The 23,725-nt window shown below is 41.7% G+C and overlaps 1 protein-coding gene across 6 annotated transcripts in view; it reads left to right on the top strand.

The window, feature by feature from the left end:
- SLC38A9 (solute carrier family 38 member 9) overlaps positions 1-23,725 on the top strand; it is a 70,325-nt gene that overhangs the window by 24,800 nt on the left and 21,800 nt on the right. For 5 of the 6 annotated variants that reach the window (XM_044446438.1, XM_044446441.1, XM_044446437.1 and 2 more), the window contains 4 exons: positions 3,182-3,241; positions 7,416-7,610; positions 8,704-8,811; positions 18,218-18,324. In XM_044446438.1, coding sequence (XP_044302373.1) covers positions 3,182-3,241; positions 7,416-7,610; positions 8,704-8,811; positions 18,218-18,324 — 470 coding nt within the window. The remainder of the gene's footprint in view (positions 1-3,181; positions 3,242-7,415; positions 7,611-8,703; positions 8,812-18,217; positions 18,325-23,725) is intronic. The other variant, XM_044446440.1, reaches the window with a different exon arrangement.

The following is a 23,725-nucleotide window of genomic DNA, read 5'->3' as shown; positions in this document are numbered from 1 at the left end:
AAAGAAAGAAACTGTGATAGAATTCTATATTAGGTTTGTTAATGCGACCCAACCAAATTGATTCCAGGCTTAGTAAAATTGACTAATGCCCTTCTCTTCCCAGTCAGTGATGTATGGGTTCAAACAAAATGATATGGTTTCAATGTATGCCCAAGTAAGTAAAATTACTCTCAAACATCTTTTAAAGTAGACCAAACTATCGCCTTATTGTGGTGATAAGAAATTTATTTGCTTAAGCTGTTTATCCAGCAGATGGCAATGTAGCACGCAGCAGGGTGAGAAGTCAGAGCAAGCTAAGTTGCATCAGGAGAAGGGCATTTTGTCCTCCCTTTGGGTTTCCATAATACTGTTAAATATCATAGATATTTGTTTGATTGTTTTTTTTACATTCTTGTCTCTTAATGGCTGTGGGTATTGACAGATAAAGACACAAAAGGGGGTTGAAACAAACAGGCAACCCAACAAAGGTCCAGACGTAGGCAGAGCCGCCATTCAGCAGAATCAGGCAGCTGTCTGAGGCCCATTGATCCAACATAGTCATGATATATACCCCTAATTTCTTCTAGAAGTGGGGAGCCCAGTAAAGAAGGGTGCATTAAGGATGATGGACTTGTTGCAAATGGCGCTTTCTTTCTTGGGGAGTGGCTCGTTGACTGGACACCAGTGCACTTTGAAAGCACTGAATCCAGATGCATGCATTCTGAGCGGAGCTCATGAGTGTGAATGCTTAACTTAAGACATAATTTAAAGGTTTTATTACACAGGCATCCTGTTGGTATTCCTGCTACTAATGTTGCTATACTCTTTCTATTCAGACAATGTTGTTCAGATATTTTGCTCAAACAATACATTGCTTGCCTGTGTATATTTTTCTTTCTAAACAAGTTTTCATGAAATGGAAGATCTAGTCATGTCCTAAGCTACAAAATCCTTAATTTTATTTATTGCATTTCTTTACTGCCTCAAGTTCTCTGGGTACTTCACAACAGTTAAATACAATAAAAATGGTAAACACATCAATAAAATACAGTATAAAAAATTAAAACTGAAATAGGAAACAGAAGTGATAGTAATGAAAGCCAGAGTTAAAGCAGTACAAGGACTTAAAATGCAGCAAAAGATTTAAAAGCAGCGGAGACTGAAAACATTCCCTTCCTGGGGAAGCTTAGTTCCCTCCATTGCTTTCTCATTCACTCATGTGTCTTTTCTTCTCATTAGATCAGTGATTCACCATAGCCACTGTCTCACCTAGATTTGATGAAAAGGCAAGATAGCACAGGGTGTCATCTGCATATTTATTATTATTATTATTTATTTAAAACTTTTGTATGCCGTCACCACATGCCTTGGCATCTCGGGGCGGCTCACAATATATATATATAATAAAAAAATAATCTTTATAAATAACAAATTCCATAAAAGATTATATAAAAACAAAACAAAACAAAAAAAACAAAAAGAGCGACTGTTAACAATAAAATATTAATGTTTAAAATAGCAATTAAATAAAAGGTTTTAACCTGGCGCCAGAATATAAACTTGGCGCCAGGCGCACCTCTCCAAACAGCACATTCCATAATCTGGGAGCCACCACAGAGAAGGCCCTTCTCCAGGTAGATTTTTTTTTATCTCCTTTAAAGAGGGCTCCTGGAGCAGAGCCTCTCCCGCAGATCTTAAGGGGTGTGAGGGCATGTAAGGGAAGAGGCACTCCTTCAGGTATCCTGGTCCCAAGCTGTTCAGGGCTTTATAGGTTAAAACCACACCTTGAACTGGGTCTGGACTTCAGCTGGAAGCCAGTGTAGCTGGTAGAGGACCAGCATTATATGAGAATAACGAATGAGCTATATTGATGACATAGCTCAGCCCACACCTTTGGATAACCTCCCCCAGCAGTTCCATGCAGATATTGAGCAATATGGACAGAGTTAATAAAGCTCTGCAGATCCACATCACATAAACAAGACATGGAGCAATAATCCCCCAGCACCAGCTTCTGGAATTAGCCATCCAAGTAGGAGCAGAACCACTGCATGCAGTGTTTCCAGCCTGCAACTTAGACAGCCTGTCCAGGCGATCATAATTGATGGTATCAAAATCTATTGAGAAGTCCAAGAGAACGAGCAGGTAATCCCAACAGATTTCCATCCAAATTGTTTGCTCTCATTCTCTCTCTCTCTCTCTCTCTCTCTCTCTCTCTCTCTCTCTTTCTCTCTCTCTCTCTCTCTCTCTCTCTCTCTCTCTCTCTCTCACACACACACCCCTCTTTATTTAGGAAATCATTCTGCCAGTTGTACTGAATTTCTCATCCTGTAGTTTAAATTAGCCTTTCCCAACTTAGTGCATACCAGATACATAGATACATTGGACTATAGGAAATGGGTTGAGTCCACTGAATTTGGAGGATACCTGATTAGAGAATATTTGTTTAGATAGCCTCACTGAGAGAACTTCTCAAATATCTGAAAACTGCCTGCATATCTGTGTCCCTGTAATTGCCTCTGTATCTGCCTGTATATCTGTGGACAAAATAGTTCTGGTCTCTCTAGTCTTTTTTCATTTTGGACTTCCAGATCATTTACACATTCTCATTATGACCCTCTGAATTCTTCCCATCTGGCCCATATTCTGGAGCAAAATGTAGCATGTCTTCACCATATTGAATGCCCATAATTCTTTTGTAAGCTGTTTAGGAGACAGAGAAGCAGCTTGTAAGTGTTCTAAAGCGAATAACCTGTGTTCTGCTTCTAGTCAACCTGGGGTCCTCCTGTCTGACCTGGAATCCCTCTCTCCCAATTCTCACCTGAGGGGCATTTGTTGTGGTTAATCAGTGGCAAGGCAAAATTGCTCTGTGCATGCCAGTGTAACATTACACATGCTGGAGCTGATCGCTTTCTCTGTGAACAAGTTCTGAGCTGTTGGGTAACCCTGTGGCTGTTGAGTTAGCATGCTTCAGGTTAGGGTTTCACTGCTTGAGGTGAACACAGGCATGACACTTTAGGGATGCTGTATCTGTTGATAAAAAGCAATGCTTTTTTTTACATTTTTATAGCTAGAATAACTGAGAAAATGGCTGCTTTCTGCAACCTTCAGCATTTGCCAGACTTGTTCAAAAAGGTATGTTTTGAAAAGGCATGCTGCTAGTTCCTGGTGTTCCTAACGTGTCTATTTTCTTACTTTTCAGATTATTTTCACGATATTAATGTAACAGATATTGTTCCTGGTACAAATGGGAGCAACAGAGGTAAGGAAAACCTGAGGTGTTATTGCATGTTAATCCAGAAATGTCCTGATACAGCACAAAGTCTCCTGTGGTTTCATAGTCACAATTTAACCAAATATATTTGTTGCCATGGGGATAATCTTCAAACAATGTGGCTTGCTACTTTGTTCCACCAAGACAACTATAGGCCACTGGGCATGCACAAAAGCTTCTTGGAGGCTGAAAAAGTCTCCTGGTTATGCTTCCTCCTAGAGACTGGAAAACAGCACAGCCTTTCCTTGGCTTAGCATGGGTTGGACAACTTTGGGAAGCCTGCAGGCCATTTTGTACCACCAAAATCACCACAGGCCCCAATCCTGCCATTGTCATCCCATGGAATTACACAGACAGTGGCATTAAACCGCCACTGCAGTAGTGATGGGTCGCAGGGCCTGTGTACAACCCATGGACCACATTACAAAGGTTTGATTTCGTGGACCACAAGCTGTCCAGAGTTGATTTAAACAAAATCAAATAGGTTTGCCCTTGAAGAAATAACTTACTATATACCCTGCCTTTCTTCCTCTTGCAAGGAACCCTGTGGTGTGGGTTAGGCTGTGAGTCTGACTGCGCCAAAGTCACCCAGTGAGCTTCATGGTTGAGCAGAGACTAGAACCCGAATTTCTTGAGTCCCAGTCCAGTACTCTAACCACTAAGCCATGCTGGTTCTCAGTAACTGCATGGGAACAACCACACCTGGCTGGTTGCTTCATTTAACTCATATTTCCAGGTAGGGCAAGATAATATCATGGAGAAATGTTTCTGTGCTGCTGTGAGCACATGTGTGAAAGAATCATAAGCCCTATCAAGACCTTTTGCTTCATGCCTAAAGTGGAGGAAGCAGTGGGATTGCATCCCAGACCTAAACCCAGTGCTTTTTTATTTATATATTACTGAACTGTTGAATGCCATTGGAGTAGTTTAAAATCATGTACAAAATAAAAAAGATAAACTGTCAAAACAATCCAACAAGTAGTCTTAATATTCTTTAATGTTTTAAATATTTTAATATATTATTAAAGAGTTGGCAGCAAAGTCAATACTCAAAGTAACTGATTAAAGTTTAAATCTCTGCTGGAAATGGAAGGTATTCTTGGCCTGGCAGGAAGAGCATCCCAGTGTTGCTGTCCCCAATCTCTGTGAATAGCTGAAGGCACATATGGGATGCATTAATGTAGGCACCCCTTCTCAGACTTACAGAATCATAAAATAGTAGAATTGGAAGGGGCCAAGAAGGCCATTGGTCCAACCACCTGCTTAGTGCAGGACTGCAAGTTAAAGATGGCTGCCCAGCTGCACCCTGAATGCCTCCAGTGTGGAAGAGCCCACAACCTACCTAAGTCATTTGTTCCACTGTCATACTGTTCTAACTGTCAGGAAGTTCTACTTCTTGGAGAGATGGTAGGTTAGGAGGCAACAACATTGGGGGATGGGGTAGTGAGGAAATAAATAGTATTTTGTGTGCTTCATGATTTCTTACCATTTAATCTTTGAGACAAGAATTAAATCACTAGGCAGTACACAATCTGTGCCCTTTAATATTTTCTACTTCTCTTTTTGAAGTTCTCCCAGTGCTGATTAAAATGCTGATTAAGGAAGGGCTTAAGTGAAGAAACGACCTGCTGGAGAACATTCTGTCTTCTAAAGGTTTACATATCTTTGGATGCCTTTTGGCTCCAAAAGCTCATGCTTTAGGCACATTTTAGTGAAGTTTACTGAATAAGAACAAAATGCAACTTAGAAAAGAGGCGGAGAATGGGAAGGGATGGTAGGAGGAAAGGGACTTCCTTCCATGTAAACATACTTGTGTTCACTATTGTGTAAATACTTATGGGTTTATGTAGTACTTATGTCATCCTAAGGCTGGGTAGCATCAATCAGTGAAAGAAATCATGAGAAAAAGATCTGGAGAGAAATTTGACTATAGCCACCAAAAAATGTCTGGGGGTTCTACTTTTCCCAACATAAATACCCAATTTTTAAAAATGATCATATTAAAAGCTACCCTGATTTCAAATAGTAAATATAACATACATAATTTTTGATTTTTTACTTATATCAGCTCTTCCTTGTGTCAGACCCCATGGGAAAAATCAACCATTTCTCTCTCTCTCTTTCCTACTCACCCTCATACAAATTCCATGTAAATTTCGGAAAAACAGTCAACTTTTTCTGATACGCTTCTTTGAGACAGACAATGGACAGCAAACAGGCTGGCAAGAAGAATGCTGATGACTCACTTGCATCCATTGCCCTTTCAGAAATATGACCAAATGTTCCATGAAGCTTTGTGTTTAAGGGCATTGTAACTGCCTAGGCACACAGCCAGTGTGGGATGAAGAAATTTGCATTGGGGAAAAGGTCATGGAATACATAGACTGGGTTCCCCTATTGGGGAAAGAAACCATGGTAGCTTATTTATTCTGCCACACGCATGCCAGTTCCATAATCGGCCTTGCAGACCGTGGATTGTGTCGTCTGAACACAATGTGGGTGGGTGGCAGAGACGCTTTCCCAACCACCCCAGCACAAGCCACCACCCCAACTCCATGGGTTTAGACAACACAGCACGGGTAATTATGGAAATGAGGTAGTACATAAATGGCATGTGCTGGGTGAGGAAAAGAAGTCCAACAGTAGCTGGGCCATACTCTGTGCATAAATCATGCCTATTTTTGCAGGCAGTCGTTTGTACCAGGCCTCCCAAACAGCAACACACTACAGGGACAGTGTGACTATTCTTGCATTACATACAGTGCTGTGGCTGAAACTGCACATGACTGTGGCAGAGCAGCAGACTTCAACCTAGATTATTGTGAACCAATAGCATATAAAACCACAGGGACAGATTTAATGACTGAAAGGAATGTACTGAAATACTGCACCACTGCCTTATCCCTCTGCACTGCCCTCCCCCCCAAAAGGATTGATAATCAAAATTTATTTATCTGTGCAGGTTTTCCCTTAGCCCAGCCCATTTTTAAAATCAAAATACAGTAGTCTTGGGCACTTTGTAGCCCCTAAAGCTGACAGGATTGCACCCCCTTTTCCTCACAGTTGGGCTGGGCTGCAGGGGAAAAGGTTTTTCCCCCCCCTGCTACTGTAGCAATGACAAATAATTGGCAAATGGTGAAGCTTTCACTTCCATCCTCCTCAGCAATCCCTAGATCTCAGCAGGTAGGGAAGGGACTTAAGAATCTTTCCTTCCTTGTACTCTGAGATGTGTAGTCACAGGGAGGAGAAGGTGGCAGGGGGAAAGAGAGAGATTGTCTGTACATGCACAAGTCCTTACCCATAGCAGGCAAATGCCAGTCTCCATATAACAAGGTACAGTGTACAGCCTTTAGGAGGGAGAGAGAATGTATCTAGAGATGCAGTCCTCATATCAGTACACCAGAGAAATGCAGCCCTTTGTCTGCTGTTTTCTTCTTTTTATTACATTGCACTTATATTCCACCCTTATTCTTATGGCAAGTAACCCTTAGTGGGCTACATAGTTTTCCTCGCTATTTTTATCCTCCCAGCAAAAGCTCTGTGGGGTAGCTTAGGCTGAGACTCTGTGAGTGGCCCAAAGTCACCCAGCTTCATGGTTAAGTGGGGACTAGAAGCCAGATCTCCTAGGCCCCTGTTCCAGCCGCTGTGCCATGCTAGCATGTGCTCTCTTTCCCATTTTCTACAAAAACTGGGTCAGGGGGGAGAGTAGGCATCTAGAAGCAACAAGCAAAATGTTCAGCTGAGTTTCCTCAACTGGAGAGCTGCTGTGAGTGTCTCTTGTATAAACCCTACCCATATGTGCTGGGGACAAGGGAAGAGTGAGTATTGCCCCACAGTACGTTTTTCAGAGTTATACTAGTTTGATGATTTCACTGCACAGAGAAGGCATATAGAGACAGAGCTAGTACTGAAATAGGTATGGCCATAAGACAGATTTTCTGTGGACTGTAAGATGGAGCTAGAATCCATGTGGAATTTACCCCCAAGTGACCCCATTGCTCTAGTCACAATGGAGCCCTTATTCATCTCACTGTTTAGGCTCTTCCAGCACACAAATACACACAGAAATAAGCATCCACATACTCAGTGTATGTGTCTGTCTCACGTACATTTATGCTTTCCTGGAACTAAATCATTGTTTTGTTTCTTTTTCGCTTTACAGTAATATGTCCAGGTGATGGTGGTCCAAATATAACTGGAAACAAAACTTTTATGTTTGCTTCTAACAGCAGTACAGGATTTGAGACATTTGAAGAGTGGTGGAATAAATCGGAAACAGTCCCAATTTACTTGAGTGTCATTCTTCTGCTATTGAATTTTAGATCTCCATCTTTCTTTGCCAAATTTAATATCTTAGGTAGGCAATAATGTTCTTGGTCTAAACATTCCAGTACACATCTTACTGTGTTTTGAAAAAAACATGCTTTCTCACTTGCATATCTCAGCTTAATCAAATTCTTCAGTATTTCAATATACTTTTAAACATTTAATGCCTAGACCCTGGAACAACTTCAGTTTTTTCAAATATACCTCAAATATACCCCCAAGGAGGTATTCTTGAAGGTGCAGATCCAAGATAGCAGTATGAGAAATCTTCAGAACAGCAACAAAAACCAAAGTGTAATGCAATCTTTTTTATAGTTGATCATGCTTATGAAAATTGGTAAGCATATTTTAGCAAACTGATATTGCTAAATATGTAAACTGACTCCAGTGCTTCTGCTCACTGTTTGATCTCTCCCTCTGCAATTCCCTGCTAGTTGCCTGTCTCTAGCCCTGCTGGTTTTCCATGTAAAATGGAAAACTCAAGTCTCCAGGACTTCCTTTTCAGCACTTTTCAAGGAAGATATCTATATCTAAATATAACCTGTCCTTTTAAATTTTTCTTTGTGACTCTTTCTAAGAGCTGCCATTTACCAGAAGTTGAGGGTTTAACTAATTGCAAACACCATCCCCCTACAAATATTTAATGGCACAGCCATTAAAAAATAAACTGGCATTAACATAATTATCTGCCTGCTCACTGACTGTTCTCTCCTTGTTTGAATATTATATTGAGTAACTTTACCTTGGTAGAGCCCTGTTACATCCAGAGATTATTTGCAGGTAAAAAGCAAAATGCACGAAAGATAGGTAGACTGAATGGAGGATAGTGTCCTATGCTATTTGCCCATTTTTTTCTCAGATCAGCATCAGCCAATGTATGAGTCTTAGAGAACTCAAGAGAAAAGCCCCTCTGCCACTTGCTAGTCCAAATCTCAGGGGTGGGCATCCTGTGACCCTCCAGATGTTGTTGGACTTCAGTTTCCATCAGCCCCAGACAGTGGGGCCAAGGGTCGGGGATATGGGAGTTGTAGCCTTGCACCATCCAAAGGGCTGCATGTTGCTTGCTTCTGCTATAAGCATACTTCAGGATCTCATTTTTGTTTTCCCTTTCTTCCTCACTACAGGTACCATTTCATTAATTTATTTAATTATCCTTGTTACCACGAAAGCTGTGCTTTTGGGATTCCATTTAGAATTCAACTGGTCCAATACGAGTGACTATTTTGTCCCAGGTAAACTTTTTATTTTAAACAATTTTCGGAAAGTTTTCCTTTAGTCATTTAATAGGACATCTAATTCATAGCTTCTTGCCTTATCATTTTCTTCTGAGATCCCAGAAACTCAAGTTCTTGATTCAACAATTTCCTTTTTTTCAGAGCAGTATGTAGGAAGCTGCTAGAGTATCAGCTGCTTTATCAGCATTGTTAAAATGACAGGACAATAGATTTAGATGGCACATAGAGTACAATCTTTTCTACACCTTTCTTTGTTGTACACCTGAATAGACTGAGGGGATTTAAGAATGTCAGATAATCTGAGTGCAATGCTACCAGAAGACCAGACTTTTGCTAGACTGGAAGCAGGGTCACCAAGATGGAAGAGTCAAAGCTGAGATATCAGACCAAGAGGCAAGACCATTCAAGAATAATGGCCACATCAGCAGAAGAAAATGAATATTTCCAATAGTGATGGGGATAGAGAAACTTCTGAAGGGCAGCTACTGGGCAGCAGCTGTTCTTGAATGCAACACTTACAGAGGATCTTTCACAGACAACGGCAGTGGCACTCAAGCTAATTCTTCTTAGTAATGTGCATAGGAAGGCAATGGAAAACCATTTCAGAATATTTCTTACTCAGAAACCCCATAATGAAACAAGAATAGTTCCATAACATGAGACCCCTAGGTTGGAAAGCACTAAGTGAGCTCCTGGGGAAGAAGAAATCACAAATCAGAGTAAGTTTTGATGCTACCTAGATTAGAAATGATGAAAAACCAACAGGGGCATTATACTATCTGACCAGGAAGAACTTTACAGAAGAGATAAAAGGATGACAGACTCTTTCAAAGAGGAATCCTATAAGGAAGAACCTGCAATATTAGAAAGTGAAGTGAAAGCTGCTCTGAAAGCATTAAGAAGGAATAAAGTACCCGGAGCATATACAATACCAATAGAAGTATTCCAAGCTGCAGAAACTGAATTGGTCCAAATCCTAATAAGAATATGCCAGCAAATAATGGAAAACAAAACAATGGCTCACAGACTGGAAATGTTTAATTCCAGTCTGTGGGAAAAGAGATGCAAAAGAATGAAGCAACCATAGAACCATTGTACTAATTTCCCACACAAACATAGTTATGTTCAAAGTGTTGCAACAAAGCATATTACCCTGTTATGGAGTGAGAAATGCCTGATGTTCAAGCTGGATTCCAAGAAGGAAATCATTTCACAAAGATATCTTGGCTTTTGAAGTCTACTAAAGAATTTTAGAAGACAATCTTTCTATGCTTTATAGACAGCAGCAAAGCCTTTGACTGTGTGGATCATGAAAAGCTATGGATGGTCCTGAAAGAAATGGATTTGCCGCAGTACTTGATTGTCCTAATGGAACAAGAAGCTACAGTTAGGACAGTATATGGAAAAACATAATGGTTTCCTTTAGGCAAAGGAATCAGACTTTTGTCAAATTTGTTCAGTCTTTTTGCAGAATATCTAAGCAAAGTTAGACTAGGATCAGGAGGAGGAGGAGTAAAAATTGGCAGAAGATACATCCATAATTTAAGATGTCCAGATGATACCATCTTTCTGGCAGAAAGCAGCATTAACTTGAATCGGCTACTGAAAAAAGTAAAAGAAAAGAGTGCAAAAGCAGGACTGCAATTGACTATTAAGAAAACAAAAAACCTCACTGCAGAAGAATTAAAGATATTGTCAACAATGAAGAAGTTGAAATTGTGAAAAATTTTGCATACCTTGGGTCCATTATCAACTCAAATTGAGACTACAGCCCAGAAAATAGAAGACAGAGACTTGGAAGGGCAGCAGTGTAGGAACTAGAAAAGTTCATTTTCTTGTTCCTACATTACACTCCATTCCCCCCACAATTACAGATGGGAAAATTGAGGGTAAGAAACTGTTTTGGCTAGGTGTACCCAGATGGGTTAGATAGGTTTGGCTAGGGCAGTGGTTTTCAACCTTTCCAAAGCTGTGGACTGGAAAAAACAAGAAAACCACTTCATGGGCCGATGAGGCAGAAACTGAAAGCACCATACACATAATACAGTATTCTGTGTATTAGTCTCCAAACACAATACCAAAAAAATGAACATTCTCCAAAACAGCAAGAAACCAAGCAGCAAAAAATGCCAACAAAAGAACAAAATACTGAAATTAGTGAAGTGTGGCTCCCAGCTGGCTCCCTTCCTGGCCCCCCCTGGAAGCACCGGCACACCCTCTAAAAAAGCGATATCAATCGAGGAACAGGCGGTGGAACACAGCCAGCCCCTATGCCAGTCTGTGGTGAGCAGGATGTGCCCCCACCCCTGCCCCTGGGACCAGCAGTAAATCTTCCATGGACTGATGCTGGTCCTCAGACTGATGGAGCCAGTGTGGTGTAGTGCTTAAGAGCATGGGACTAGGACTCAGAGGATCTGGGTTCGAGTCCCCGCTCAGCCATGGAGCCAACTGGGTGACTTTGGGCCAGTCACAGACTCTCAGCCGAACCTACCTCACAGGGTTGTTATTGTGGGGATAAGATGGAGGAAGAGATGTAAGCTGCCTTGAGCCCTTTGTAGGAAAAAGGCAGGATATAAATCAATCAATCAATAAAAACCACTGGGCTAGGGTTACCCTGATGGTTAAACTAATTTAAATGTTTAATTCATGCTCTTAAGCACCATTCTACTTAAGCCCCACAGGTTACAGAACATCCTTGGTGTTTCCTATTCTTGCCACTTCTGTCCTGCACTGATAGACTGCTTTTCATTTTTTTCTCTTTCTGAACTTTCTGAGCGTCAGAAAACAAAAAAGGGGAGGGCAATTCAACTGAGTAAAGATGTGTGGAAGTTGTTTGGTGAGAAACATTCCCAGGTCTGACAGCTCCAGAGTGACTTCAGCATGGGTGGAGGATGGATTCCCTAGCCAAAGGCTGCAGATAGATTGACTGACTTTTCCAACTTGCTAGCACCTGGAGTTGCATTGGCACTACTTGCGCACTCTTGAGACCATTCACTTCTTTGTTTTATTTCTAAAATGCTTGTGATGAGACATCAGGGAGGCCCCATCCTTACCAGGGGTATCACTGAATTGCCATAAAAACCCTGAGGAATGTGTTTTCCTTTTCTGATGTTTGATTGGATTACTCTGGTCTCTGGAGAATCTTTATACCAGTCTCTAATTCTTAATTGTTGTCTGTATTTAAAATGGAGTTGAGGGAAATATTTCTTCTCTGGGAAACTTCAGAATTTCTACCTCTTAGTATTTTACAAGCCAAAGGAGACTTGCAGCTCTCCAGGTTATGTTGTAGCCTGAACCCAAAAAGAACTGCTAGGAAGTGGTTCCAATTTAACTTTTTTCCTCTGCAGAAGAATATATGTGGAAAATATTCTGTAACTAGAAGTTCTTGTTAATATTCTAGTCCAGTATTATCTTCCACCTAGAAGCCCTTGACCCAAGGGTCAATGAGAGGGAGGAAAGGAGGCAATATCTTGAGCCTTTTTACGGAAGAAATTTTTTAAAAGAGGTCACTAGAAAAGCTAGGCTCTGAAGGTGCTGAGGAAGTGGTCAGGGCGGGTAGGGGTCTGTCTGGGTCCCCAGCATGTGGAGAGTACTACTGGCATTCAAGCAAATGGAAGTGGAATTCCCCTTCAAGCCTGACATTGAATGCAGTGAGGTTGGAACTGAGGGGCCAGAACAGTAAGGAGGGGACCAGGCCAGGATGTGTGGCGCTCTGTTCCCACTCACACATTGGGGTACCTTAGGTCTTTTCTCAGCTCCAGTTATGAACAAGGAATTAGTAGGGCTGGAATGCTGCAGAGTAGTGGCTCCCTGAATGTCAGGAACAGGATGAGGGCTGAGCTGGGCTATTTCCAGATTTGAGGGTCTCTGGGCAAAATGTCCTGGGTGGGCCCTCCTGTTTGTATAGCCCTGGTGAAAGCACAACAAGCAGCACCAAGTGACTGAATAAAGCCACTCTTTTAATTTCCCAGAGTACTCTAGAGCAATGCTAGGTCAGGAGTATTGTGGAAAATTAACATGGTCAAAACCAGCTGCTTGGAGTAGCTGTGCCAGAGAAGGCAGGGAAGGCATCAGCCTGCTGTGCGCCTGGTAGCTGGCGCAAGCTTCCAGGGACTAACACCAATCCTAGAGGTGAACCTTTCCTGCCCACTCTTTCTGATCACAGAAAGCAATATTCTCGTTCAGAGATGCAAAATCTCTTTCAAATTCCTTTCAGAGGAAGATCTCAGGGGCCACATTCCAGTGGTGGGTTTACACAGTGTCTTATTGCCAGTTGTTAAGTCTTAGGAGACATATTTTAGCCTTTTTTTGACTGGGGTGGGGACACTGTAAACAGCCAGGAAGCTACTAAATTATTGGTAGTATAGGTAGTAGGAAGGGGGCATGGGGACCCAAGGGAGCTGGATTCATCCCCCAGGCAGACCTGGGGTTCTGCACCCTTGCTCTGTTCACTTGCACACTCTATTACTTGTGGACAGCCTGAGACAAAGGACAAGATGGTACCATCTCCCATTTTATCTGCAAAAGATGGCCAAAGTGGTGGATGGATCTGTCTTCAACACTGATTATGGGACAGTGTCCTGCACCATACCTGAAGCAACGTGCAAACTCGAAGGCAGCAGGCTGTGTAGCATACAGGCTTCTCTGCCAACAACTTGCTGCTGCCTCCTGGCTTCTGCTGCCTGAGGTGACGCCTTCACTGCTTTGTGTAAGGGTAGGGCTAGCCCTGCTGCTGCTGTCTCTCTTCATCGCTGCAGCCGAGTTAAGAAACTGAGGAAGACAGGAAGCAGTATTTGAATGGGTCCCACAAGTCATGCTTGAGGCCACCCACTCTTGCTTTCTTTGGAGAACCAGCCAGAACAGAAGCAGCCTGGTTTGCTCCTTGCAGATAATTGTGCTGGCTGCAGTTGTAGAAGGGAGAACACAGAGCTTACTAGTTCTTTGTACTATTTTTCACAAACTTGACAGAATAGAAATACTACTTCACATTTCTCTCGGGGGGTTGGGAGCCTGGGTTGGAATCAGAGGGCAAGAAACAGGGGTAATGCTGATTTAGAGGAAGCATTTGTTAATGGAAGCCCTACTCATGTGGACAGATTGTGCCACAGTAGACTGATTCAAAAGGCAGCTGTGTGTCTGTCGCAAGTGACTTGTGTGACATGCTTCTGCAGGCCATTCTGACAGTTTATCACCCTACCATTATCAACCTCTTTCTTTTTGTGGTTTAAACCAATATAGTGAGATCTAAGACAGTACGTATGGCTGTGGATCACAGTTGTCTGCTAGGCATGTATGGAAACACCTCAGTTTTGATTTCTCTCAGCTTTGAGCTCACTTAGCCACTCACTTTCTGTCAGTCTCATGCACTAAAATGGAAAGTAGAATTTGCAGTTTGTGGAACAGACTCTCCTCTTTAAAGCTCAAGACAGAGGAAGTTGAGCCTTCAGCTTTGATTAAACTGTAAGACGTAATTTGGGAGTCTTATTCTTTTCTAAAGAACCTGAGATATGGGCTTCTTGAACTTCCCATGCAATAACAAATGTTTTAAAGAAACGGATTATGGCCAATTTTATTTGCCCCATGCGTAGTGATGTGTGCAAATACTCATTTCTCTACAGATGGCAGAGCGTAAAGTTCCATATTATTATTTGGGAAGGGGTTGGGGGGTTATTAGGTGATTGATAAAATTCTTAAACTAAGGTCATTTTGATTAAACAAAAAGAGTTGCAGTTTGCTAAAATTAAAAACATATGTATCTCTGACGAGTCCACACGAAGGTTCAAGATTTATGGTTTTGGAAGATTTCCCTCTCTTCTCCTACCCATTTTAAAAGTGTAAATAACAGTGCTAAAAAGGTTTTCTAGTCAATGGCTGATTTTTGTGGTAAACAACATTTCCCATCCAAATGAAGAAACAGAGCATGATTTAACTTTGGCCTGACACCAGGGGTAGGAAAGAACATTTGTGTAATCCATTTATTTCAAGAAGCTGAAGTGATCTGTACTCTTCTTAGTGCTTCTTGGTAAAGATCCAAGTAGGAAGACTGTCTTGGGCCAAAGTCAGTGAGATCACACTTTTGGGCACACAATTGGCCCTGGTCATATTCCTCTAACATTGGTAACTCAACATGTGAACAGGTCAATTTGTGAAGTAAGCAAAAATTATGATAGGATGCAATAGATTGTTGACGTGGGCAGGAACTTGAGCCATGGTTGCTGTCATGGCCATTTCAGGGCTCTCAGCTTGAACCAACTAAAGCCAAGCTGTTCCATGATGGGTCCCCAGATGGCCTTTGTCAGAATGCACCACTCAGGTTTTTCTGTTTACTGACGCACTTAATCTGTGAATGTTTATAGTCTGCCTAGCTATCCAAACAGAGGTGGGGGGGGTATGTGTGCGTCTGTGTGCAGAGAATGATGCAGCTTTTGATGAATTGTTTGCAAATTTGAACAGATGTCAAGCCAGCAACTACATCTTCGTGAATTCAGATTTAGCTTTAATCAGACCAGTCCCACAAGCACTACAAGTTCATGCTTGGCATTCTGTTGGATCGTGGGTGGGCAACTGGGTCGTCATGCACGAGCCATCCTTAAATGAAGCAGGCAGTTGTACGGCATTTTTAGTTATTTTTATGAAGGAAAAAGAATACGTTTTACATAATAAAAATGATCGTTCTGGAAGCAGATGTTATACAGCAGCCATAGAGATAAGGCTTCCTCCCTGTCCTACCCAACTTAGGGTGGGGTGCCTCAATCTGGTACCATATTCTGTCCTCAGATAATGGATAGAGAAGTAACATTCTTGATAGCTGGAGCCTAGTTGTACCTTCACTTTCTAATATTTTAAAATAAATACAAACAAGAACTGTGAATCAGTGCTGGGAAGGTGGAAAGTACGACCACCTTTAGAAGTAGAAAATGGTTTTTAAAAGTGAGAACCGGTGTGGTATAGTGGTTAGAGCGTTGGGCAGGGGACCTGGGAGCTCCAGGTTCTAGTCCCCACTCAGCCTTGGTGCTCACTGGGTGACTTTGGGCCAGTCACAAACTCAGCCTAGCCTACCTCACAGGGTTATTGTGAGGAATTGAGATTGAGAGGAGGAGGATTATGTAAGACACTTTGAGTTCCTTGAAAGCAAAAAAGGTAATAAATAAATGTTAAGCCTGTAAAATGTTTGGGACATTTGTTAGATGAAGCAATTGAGCTAAGTAATTGTGTTTGACTAGTGCAACAGGGAAATACTTGGCCCCAAAATCTTACTTTTATTGCTGAAATGTAAAAACACAATTTCTGCATGGTACATAAGTGGGAAGAAGAAACACAGAATTCTGTTAGTGGTTAAATCAGAAAATGAGGGCAGTAGCACCCCCCCCCCCCCAATACAACAAGAAAGGGGAGAAAGCTGTACGATTGCAACTTGAAATAGATTTAGTGAACTTTTACAATCCCTTTTAAAAATGCAAACACATATTGGGGTTTTCTTTTAAGTTAAAAGTGACTTTTTAAAAGCATAATAAAGGTTGCAGTCCGTACCATGATTAGAACTCCTGTTAAACTCAGTGGGACTTCTTAATAGTTATGTATGTGATCTCACTGCAAGTGCAGTGAAGTTGTTATATCTTCCAGCTGTGGATCAATTTCCCTCCATCTTTTTTATTCTACTTGTGTTGGTTATCACCAGCCAGACACTTATTTTAAAAGGCCTTTGATAATCATGCAGCCAAATTCCACATTACACAATTACACTAGAATAATGTTTGAATGGTGGTAGCAAAAACTGTAGTTTTCTGGGGGAAATGCTTTCTCCTTGTGGTAGAAGTGCTACTTTTAAGGAGTTCCATAACTGCATCATTATTTTATTCTACCTTGTCCTCCAGATGGGCCCTTGCACTCTGATCTGGAACACATTACTTAGAAGAAAGTTTTATTGAAGTAGTTGAGATTCATTCCCATGTAAAATGTGCTTAGGGATTAGTATTTAGTTTTTGCCCCCCCCCCCCCCCCGTTTCTGAAATTTTGAAAGTTCTCATGCTTGAACTGGTGTGACTTTTGCAGAAAATAATACAACACATGCTGTAACGGGTGGTTAAGATTCATTTGGATAATTCTTAATTAAGAAAGAGTAGTAAAATGAAAAATAGGCTGTACAAGACATATTTTTCCATCTTCATCTGTTTGTTGGTAATCAAGAGAGACAGAATTTCCAAGGGCAATTACAAATGTAGAGTCCTGGAGACACATGTATTGTATTGCCTAAGACTAGCCATTTCCTTAGAGTAATTACTACCAGGACAGTTTCATTTGAGTAAGGACAGAGAAACAGCAGTGAGAATGAAACAATTTGAGTCACGTAACATTAGTTTTAGGCCATTTTAAGTGTACTTATCTCAGTTTGGTTTGCAAGATAAAACAAGTAATTAAAAATACAAACAGTGATTACAAATAAAATGATCAGCCTCCAGTTAACCAAAGGCCAGTAAAAAAGACCTCTAGAGAAAGTGCCTGATGAACCCTCCAATGGAAACCCATTCCAGAGATACAGGCCTACTACTGAAAAGTTCTTCTCCTTTCTGTCCCTTCATAACTGCCCCAGTAGTGTTGTGAGAAGGGCCTCTGTTAGCACTTACAGAATGTGAGCAGGCTGATACTGGTGAAGGGGCACCTTCAAGTAAGTTTGGCCCAAACCAACTAAAGGTTTCAAGGTTAAAAACAGCTTTTATATGGAGTATCAGTGTTACATGAGCTGAAAGCTTAGCTCCCACTAATATCCAAGTGGCTGAAGTTTCTGAACCATCTCTAAAGGCAATCCCTTTAAATACCAGTGACCTTCTGCAAATGTTATCAAACATAGTAGGCTAATCCAAATTGGACACGCTTACCTATTAGGGGTCATTTTTCTGGCTTTCTCATTTGCCAAAACTGATCTTTCCTATCCTGAATCAGTTTATTCCATCATGTAGATAGATCAGAAAGAGGCATCGGTGGAAAGTGGAACAGGAACTTTATATGCATAAGAAAGGGTTTGTTCCTAAATGTATACTTAGGACTTCCCTTTTGCAGCTGCCCCTGTTTTGGTGGAAGAATGTTGGTTCAAATTCTATAAATTAAATGTTTGGAATGCTTTAATACACTAAGGATCCTATTATTTAGCTCCAGGTTAGGCTTTAGTAATTTCCTATGCCATTCATCACACTATTGTGTTTTAGCAATGGCTTCCTCTTCATCTGTTTATCTTGCTCCTTATCTCTTTAATCACGAGTCATTGAGGTTTCTCCAATATGAACTCATCAGCAATAAAGATGGATACCAAACCTAGCATAGGAATCAATAGAGACCGCTGATATTTATTATAGTGTTAGTGGTGGTACCCAATCTGATAATTCCAATTTCCCTCTTGTTTCTTCAGAATTCAGGATTCTGTTTCCTCAGCTTACAGGAGTGCTGACCCTGGCCTTCTTTATTCATAATTGTGTCATTACACTGCTTAAGAATAACAAGAATCAAGAAAACAATGTAAGTACCAGTGCAAGGCATTTTTATCTGCAGATAATAGCACCGCTCTTGTTGGAGCTGCTTTTCAAAACTAGCTGTGATTTGCTCAGATACAAAAGAACTCATGTTCTTGCTGCTTTTCCCATGACTGTCCTGTGCTAATTGCTCCTGCAGGCTTGTGAACATCCTATTGGCTCTGTGGATTGGTGGGCAGCCCCCGCAGGCTTCTTTCACATACTGCTATTGTGTTCCACAGAGATCAGACTTGGGAGGTTCAGATGCCACAGTTCGGTGTAAGACAGCCTCAGTTACTGCTTTCAGCAATCAAATTCCATGAATATATTTCAAATGCAAATTGAAGGTCTCCTGTTTTCCTCACAGGTCCTCTTAAACTGATAAAATTGTACCCCCCCCCCCATTAAAAATGCGGTGAAACATAATGAACAAAAATGAACATCTTAGAATACCAACTTGTGGGAAACTATTGCACTATAGCTGGGATGGGCAACCTTTTTTTCCACTGAGGAACAATAGAGGGTAGCTTTTCATTTGCACAGAATCTAGCTTGCATATGTATTTTATGGTTTGTGTATTTTTATATCTTGATTTTTCCCTCTTGCAAGGAACCCAAGGCAGCTTACGTGGCCTTTTAGTCTCACAGCAACCCTGTAAGGCAGTCTATGATGAGAGTCAGTGATTAACCCAAAATCACCCAGTGTGCTTTATGGCTAAGTCAGAACTAGAACCCACATCTCCTGATTCTCAGTGCAGCACTCTAACCAAGATATCACAATAGATATCTTCTTTTTATGGGCATGTTAAATAATTAATCTCTAGTTTATGGAAATGTATACTGCATGTGAAGTTTTCTCATTTGAAAATTATTATTCTTAAATATGGCAAAGTTAGAATTGCATCTAAAGAAAACTGTGAATGCAAAGAGGATGTGTAAAAAGCCTTTAAGAAGTTGGGCTTCGATACCATTGCCCTTTCTGTATCTCTAGCAAGTTTTCCAATTACATCTCTAAATGTACCCCTGCAACCATGGGATTTACAACTGTCAGGGACCTTTGGACCTTTGGACCTTTGGACCTTTGCTTTATTAAGAACTTAAAACAGGTATAAGAATCTATTAGATTCCTATAATATATGTAATAAGGGAATAACAATAGTGGCTCAAGGTTGTTGTGAAGCAGTGAAGAAGAGGTGGATATTTGATCAGCTCTCCATCTTCCCTGCTGCCTTTCAGAACATTAGCCCTGCTTGCCCCATAGAGCCAAATAAGATTTTTTTCCCCTTCATTGTCCCCATTTGCAAACAAGGCTCATATTCTGAAGCGCAGCCTGTCAAGATCGAGCGTTGCCTGCTAGGGAGAAAAATCTTCGTCACCACAGGCCAAACAGACTGGTGCCCTGAATCACAGAAGGGAGGATGGGCAGCTGACCCTGCCTTTTCCTTCCTCTGGAGGTCGAGTGCCGATCTGCTCAGAAGTACCAGTGTGTGGATTGTCCGCTCTGCCTCTTGCCTGAGAAGCCTACACGTGGGCAGGAGGCAAGGGTGCCTGATCCACAAGGAAAGTGGCACTGAGCAGATCACTGGCTCCCATCTCTGCCCTGCCAGCAGCTCAAGGTACCCTCAGCCTGGCTGCCTTGTGCTGCCCAGTGGGGGAACTTTTGACAGCAGCCCCCAATACTGCTTGCTCCCTTTGGGGGGTCCTGTCAGCAGGACTAACCTGTCTGCCATTTGTCAAGAGTGGTAAAGAGTTTTTTGCTTTTTTCACCATGTGAAAATAGCTGGCTCTTAGGAATCACCCATGGTGACTCTTATTGTCTAGGTTCAGACAACACAACAGTCCACCATAGACAGCAACAACCCTAGAAGAGCCCTGGGTTCTCCTGGCAGGTTGTTTGTGGGGAAAGCCCCCACAACCTGTGGTGTGTTCACACAATGCATGAGCCCACTTATTATACCAAACCATGAAGGGTTATCATGTCATCCAAACCATGTCTACCATGTGATTGGTGAGAAAATATTTGAATGATGTCAGTTTTATGCTGTGTCTACATTTGCTCTGATAACTTCATCGATACTTTTTTGCTCCATTTTGATAGTGCCTTCTGCCTGTAGAACAAGGACTAGTTCTTGCAAATTGTAGATGAGGTGAGAAACTGTATCTGAGCTGTGCCATTTCAGACTGCAAGTGGGGACATGCATGGTTGAATGTTCCCCCACAAATATGTAATTTTAAATCCTACATGGTAAGCTTAACATCTCAGGAAGATGGATAGAAATGTGAAAAGGATTTAGTTTTACTGATATTGCAGATTATCCAGTCATGTGACACCCCCCCCATCTGAAATATGCAGTGGTACAAGTCCAGCTGCAAGAGTTCTGGACCAAGATATTTTGCTACCTGTGGTATAGCAGGAAATGGTGTTTCATATCCATCCAAGCTGAGATGTACAGTATGCAGAGCCAGCCAAGCTATTTTGGTACATGAGGCAGAATGGCCCACAGGCACCTTTCTCTATCTCATTTAATACAATAATAACAGATTAAGGATGCAGTCCTATGGCCTCCCAATGTGTGACGTTGGAGCTGGGGGTCCAGAGGTCAGGTCCTGCTCTGCCCTGACTGCAGCCAATTCAGAAAGAAGCATGCCAGCTCTCCCTGGGCCTTGGAGAGAATCAAAAGGAGCATGCCAGGGGATAAGGATGAAGTGAGGCTGGGGCCAGTGGCTTACACTGATTGCTATTGCTGTCCCTGCCATTCCTTTCCTCTATCTTCCTGGGCTTTTAACTAGATCACTGACAATAGATGAAATGCATGGTATGAAGTGGCAGCTGCCACAACAGCTCACTTTAAGGACTGGATGTGCATAAGCCTCTCATTTCAGAGGCTTAACTACATCTAAGGCAGTTGATATTAGATTGTGCCTGAAATGACTAAAAATTGCTGCCTTTTCATGATACCTCAATTTTCAGAGGGCTGTCTGACTAAGGGACAGCTCTGAGTTGCAAGTTTACCACCTCTTCTGTTTGTGAGAACTAGGCCCTTAGTTAGATCTTCCTATTATCTCTATCACAGTAAATATTTGCGACAGATACAATCTTGACCAAATTATATATTGATGCTGAAGCTCTGTGGCTTCATGTGGAGGGCTTATTTAGTGAACTGAGCCACAAAATAGCCTGTCTTAATCAATTTTCTGCTTGGGAAGTGTGTGCCAAAACCACACTAATCCAGTGTCTGTGACAGCTGAAAACTTCCCTGGTTAACATATTTCAGGTTATTAAATTGTGTCATGTTCATTGCACTTGCACTATAAAGTTGTACTCTTCCAAAATGTGAAATGCACACAAGTGATTTTACAACAAAGAAATATTTTTCTTGATGCCAATTACTATGACATCATAATCCCCCTTGAGGACCGGAACTGGAAAAGGGATTTGAATAGAGCAGCAAAAATCAGGAGTATGGAATGACTTCCATACACAGAAAAGCTAAAAGACCACTGGGGTTCTTGACCTTAGAAAACATCTAAGGAGGGATATGATAAAACCATATGAAATAATGGCTTAGAATGAGAATGAGTAAATAGGAAGTACAAGTTTAAAGCTTTGTTTCATAATTCAGTGGAATGATAGTCATACCACTATTTTTTGTTTTGGAAAAAGTGTTTCAATTTTTCATATTTTACTTTGCACCAGCCCTTTGATGTTATTTTGCTCTTACAGATTAGGGTACTGAAGCTGAGAGAGGAAAAGTGACTTAACCAAAGTCACACAGTGGCCAGGTTCACATGATCTCAAAGGAAAACAAGGCCTTGGTGGTTTCCTTTCCCTGATCTCCCCACATGCTGGTCATGTGCTGCATGATTTCTCTCATTAGCCTTGTGGTGCACAGTTCACTGTGCCTTCCAACCCCAGCAAGGTTAGCAGTCCATGGGGCTTCAAAACCATTCCAGAAAAAAGCCATGGGTTTTGAGGTGCTTTCAGAACCACCTATTCTGGACACCTCTCTAGGTTCACACCACACAATGTGCTGTGCATTGTACAGATAATTCATGAAATCACACAGCATGTGACCAGCATGCAGGGGGTGGGAAAAGGAAACCACTATGTGTTCAAACATTACAACAATTCATGGCTTCAGCAACCCGGACACTGGAAAAGAACCAAAAAATATGACTTCTGTTTGTAGTTTACAGATGGTTAACCAACCATGGCTTGTTTGCTGAGCTAGAGTCGGACACAATGGCCTGCCAGACCTGAAAAAAACATAGCATTGCTTAATGTTAAGAGTGACCCAAACCATTAAGTTTGTAGAGGTGGTATCTCATCCCAGGCACCCAGGTTGGATTCTAACCACTATCCACAGGGCAAGATTGGCTCTTGAAATGCTTTCAGATACCAGCATTACATTCAAACACATCTGTGACAAGGTTATAATTAAGTCAGTGTACAGTAGCAATTAGAGTGTTAGGCTAGAACTGGAAGATCCAAATACAAACCACATACAAAGAAGACCTGAGGCAGATATGACCTTTCAGGTGAACCACGGAAGTTGAAAGAATAAAAGATATGGGAAACGTATGGAGGAAAGACGGGATGTAAATGTTACAAATGGATAATGGCTTAACAGCCATTTTTATTTCCAGTATGCTGCTTGGCATGTGAAGCTCTTTTGAGTGACCGAGCAAAAGCACTCTGACTGTTGCCACCTTTGAGGAGAACCTGTGGTTGCTCCTTTTTCCCTCAGTGATTGTAATTGTCATGAGGGATTACAGGCAACAATCCCTAAACCCTTACAAGTTACTTAATTTTCCCTGCTGTTCTCTTTTCCATCTTATATCAGGACTGCTTCTCTTTCCGCCATGGAGCTCTGCATGTGGTTAAGGCATTAGGAGAATGTGTTTCATAGTCACTGTGGGGATTATGTGGGAATCCTGAGTTTAAGGCTCCCTGTCTATTCTTCACATTTTAATTTCTCCCCACCCTGCCCCCATTTTTCTTGATTCCATCTCCATGAAATGCTTACACAATGTCTTGGAACACAGCCATCATTTTTATGATGTGTTTGTACATGGTGGGCTGCTGATCTGTGTCTGGCATTCTAGACAGTGACACAATGCATTTTAATAACTACAGTCAAGGTCTGGTCAGTCTGCAAGTTGATTCCTGCTTCCTGCATCTTGTTTTCTTCTGCTTAGTAATTAAACAGTTGTTGGTTGCCTGTGGCGAGTAACAGCCTCCAGGCACTCCTTTCCCCTTCCTCCATTTTGCCCCACTGCAGTAGCACAGTGGTTTTATTTCCCTGCTAGATACAAGGTACCAGAAGGGAGAACAGCAGCTTGTTAGAGGAGAAGTTTGTGGGGTGAGTAGAGCAAGGAAGCAGGTGATCACTTCCCTTTCTTCCCATA

Source organism: Varanus komodoensis, unplaced genomic scaffold (assembly GCF_004798865.1).
Source record: "Varanus komodoensis strain SLA01 unplaced genomic scaffold, ASM479886v1 scaffold5, whole genome shotgun sequence".
In the NCBI taxonomy this organism is placed as follows: Eukaryota; Metazoa; Chordata; class Lepidosauria; order Squamata; family Varanidae; genus Varanus; species Varanus komodoensis.
This window is presented reverse-complemented; position numbering and strand designations above follow the sequence as displayed.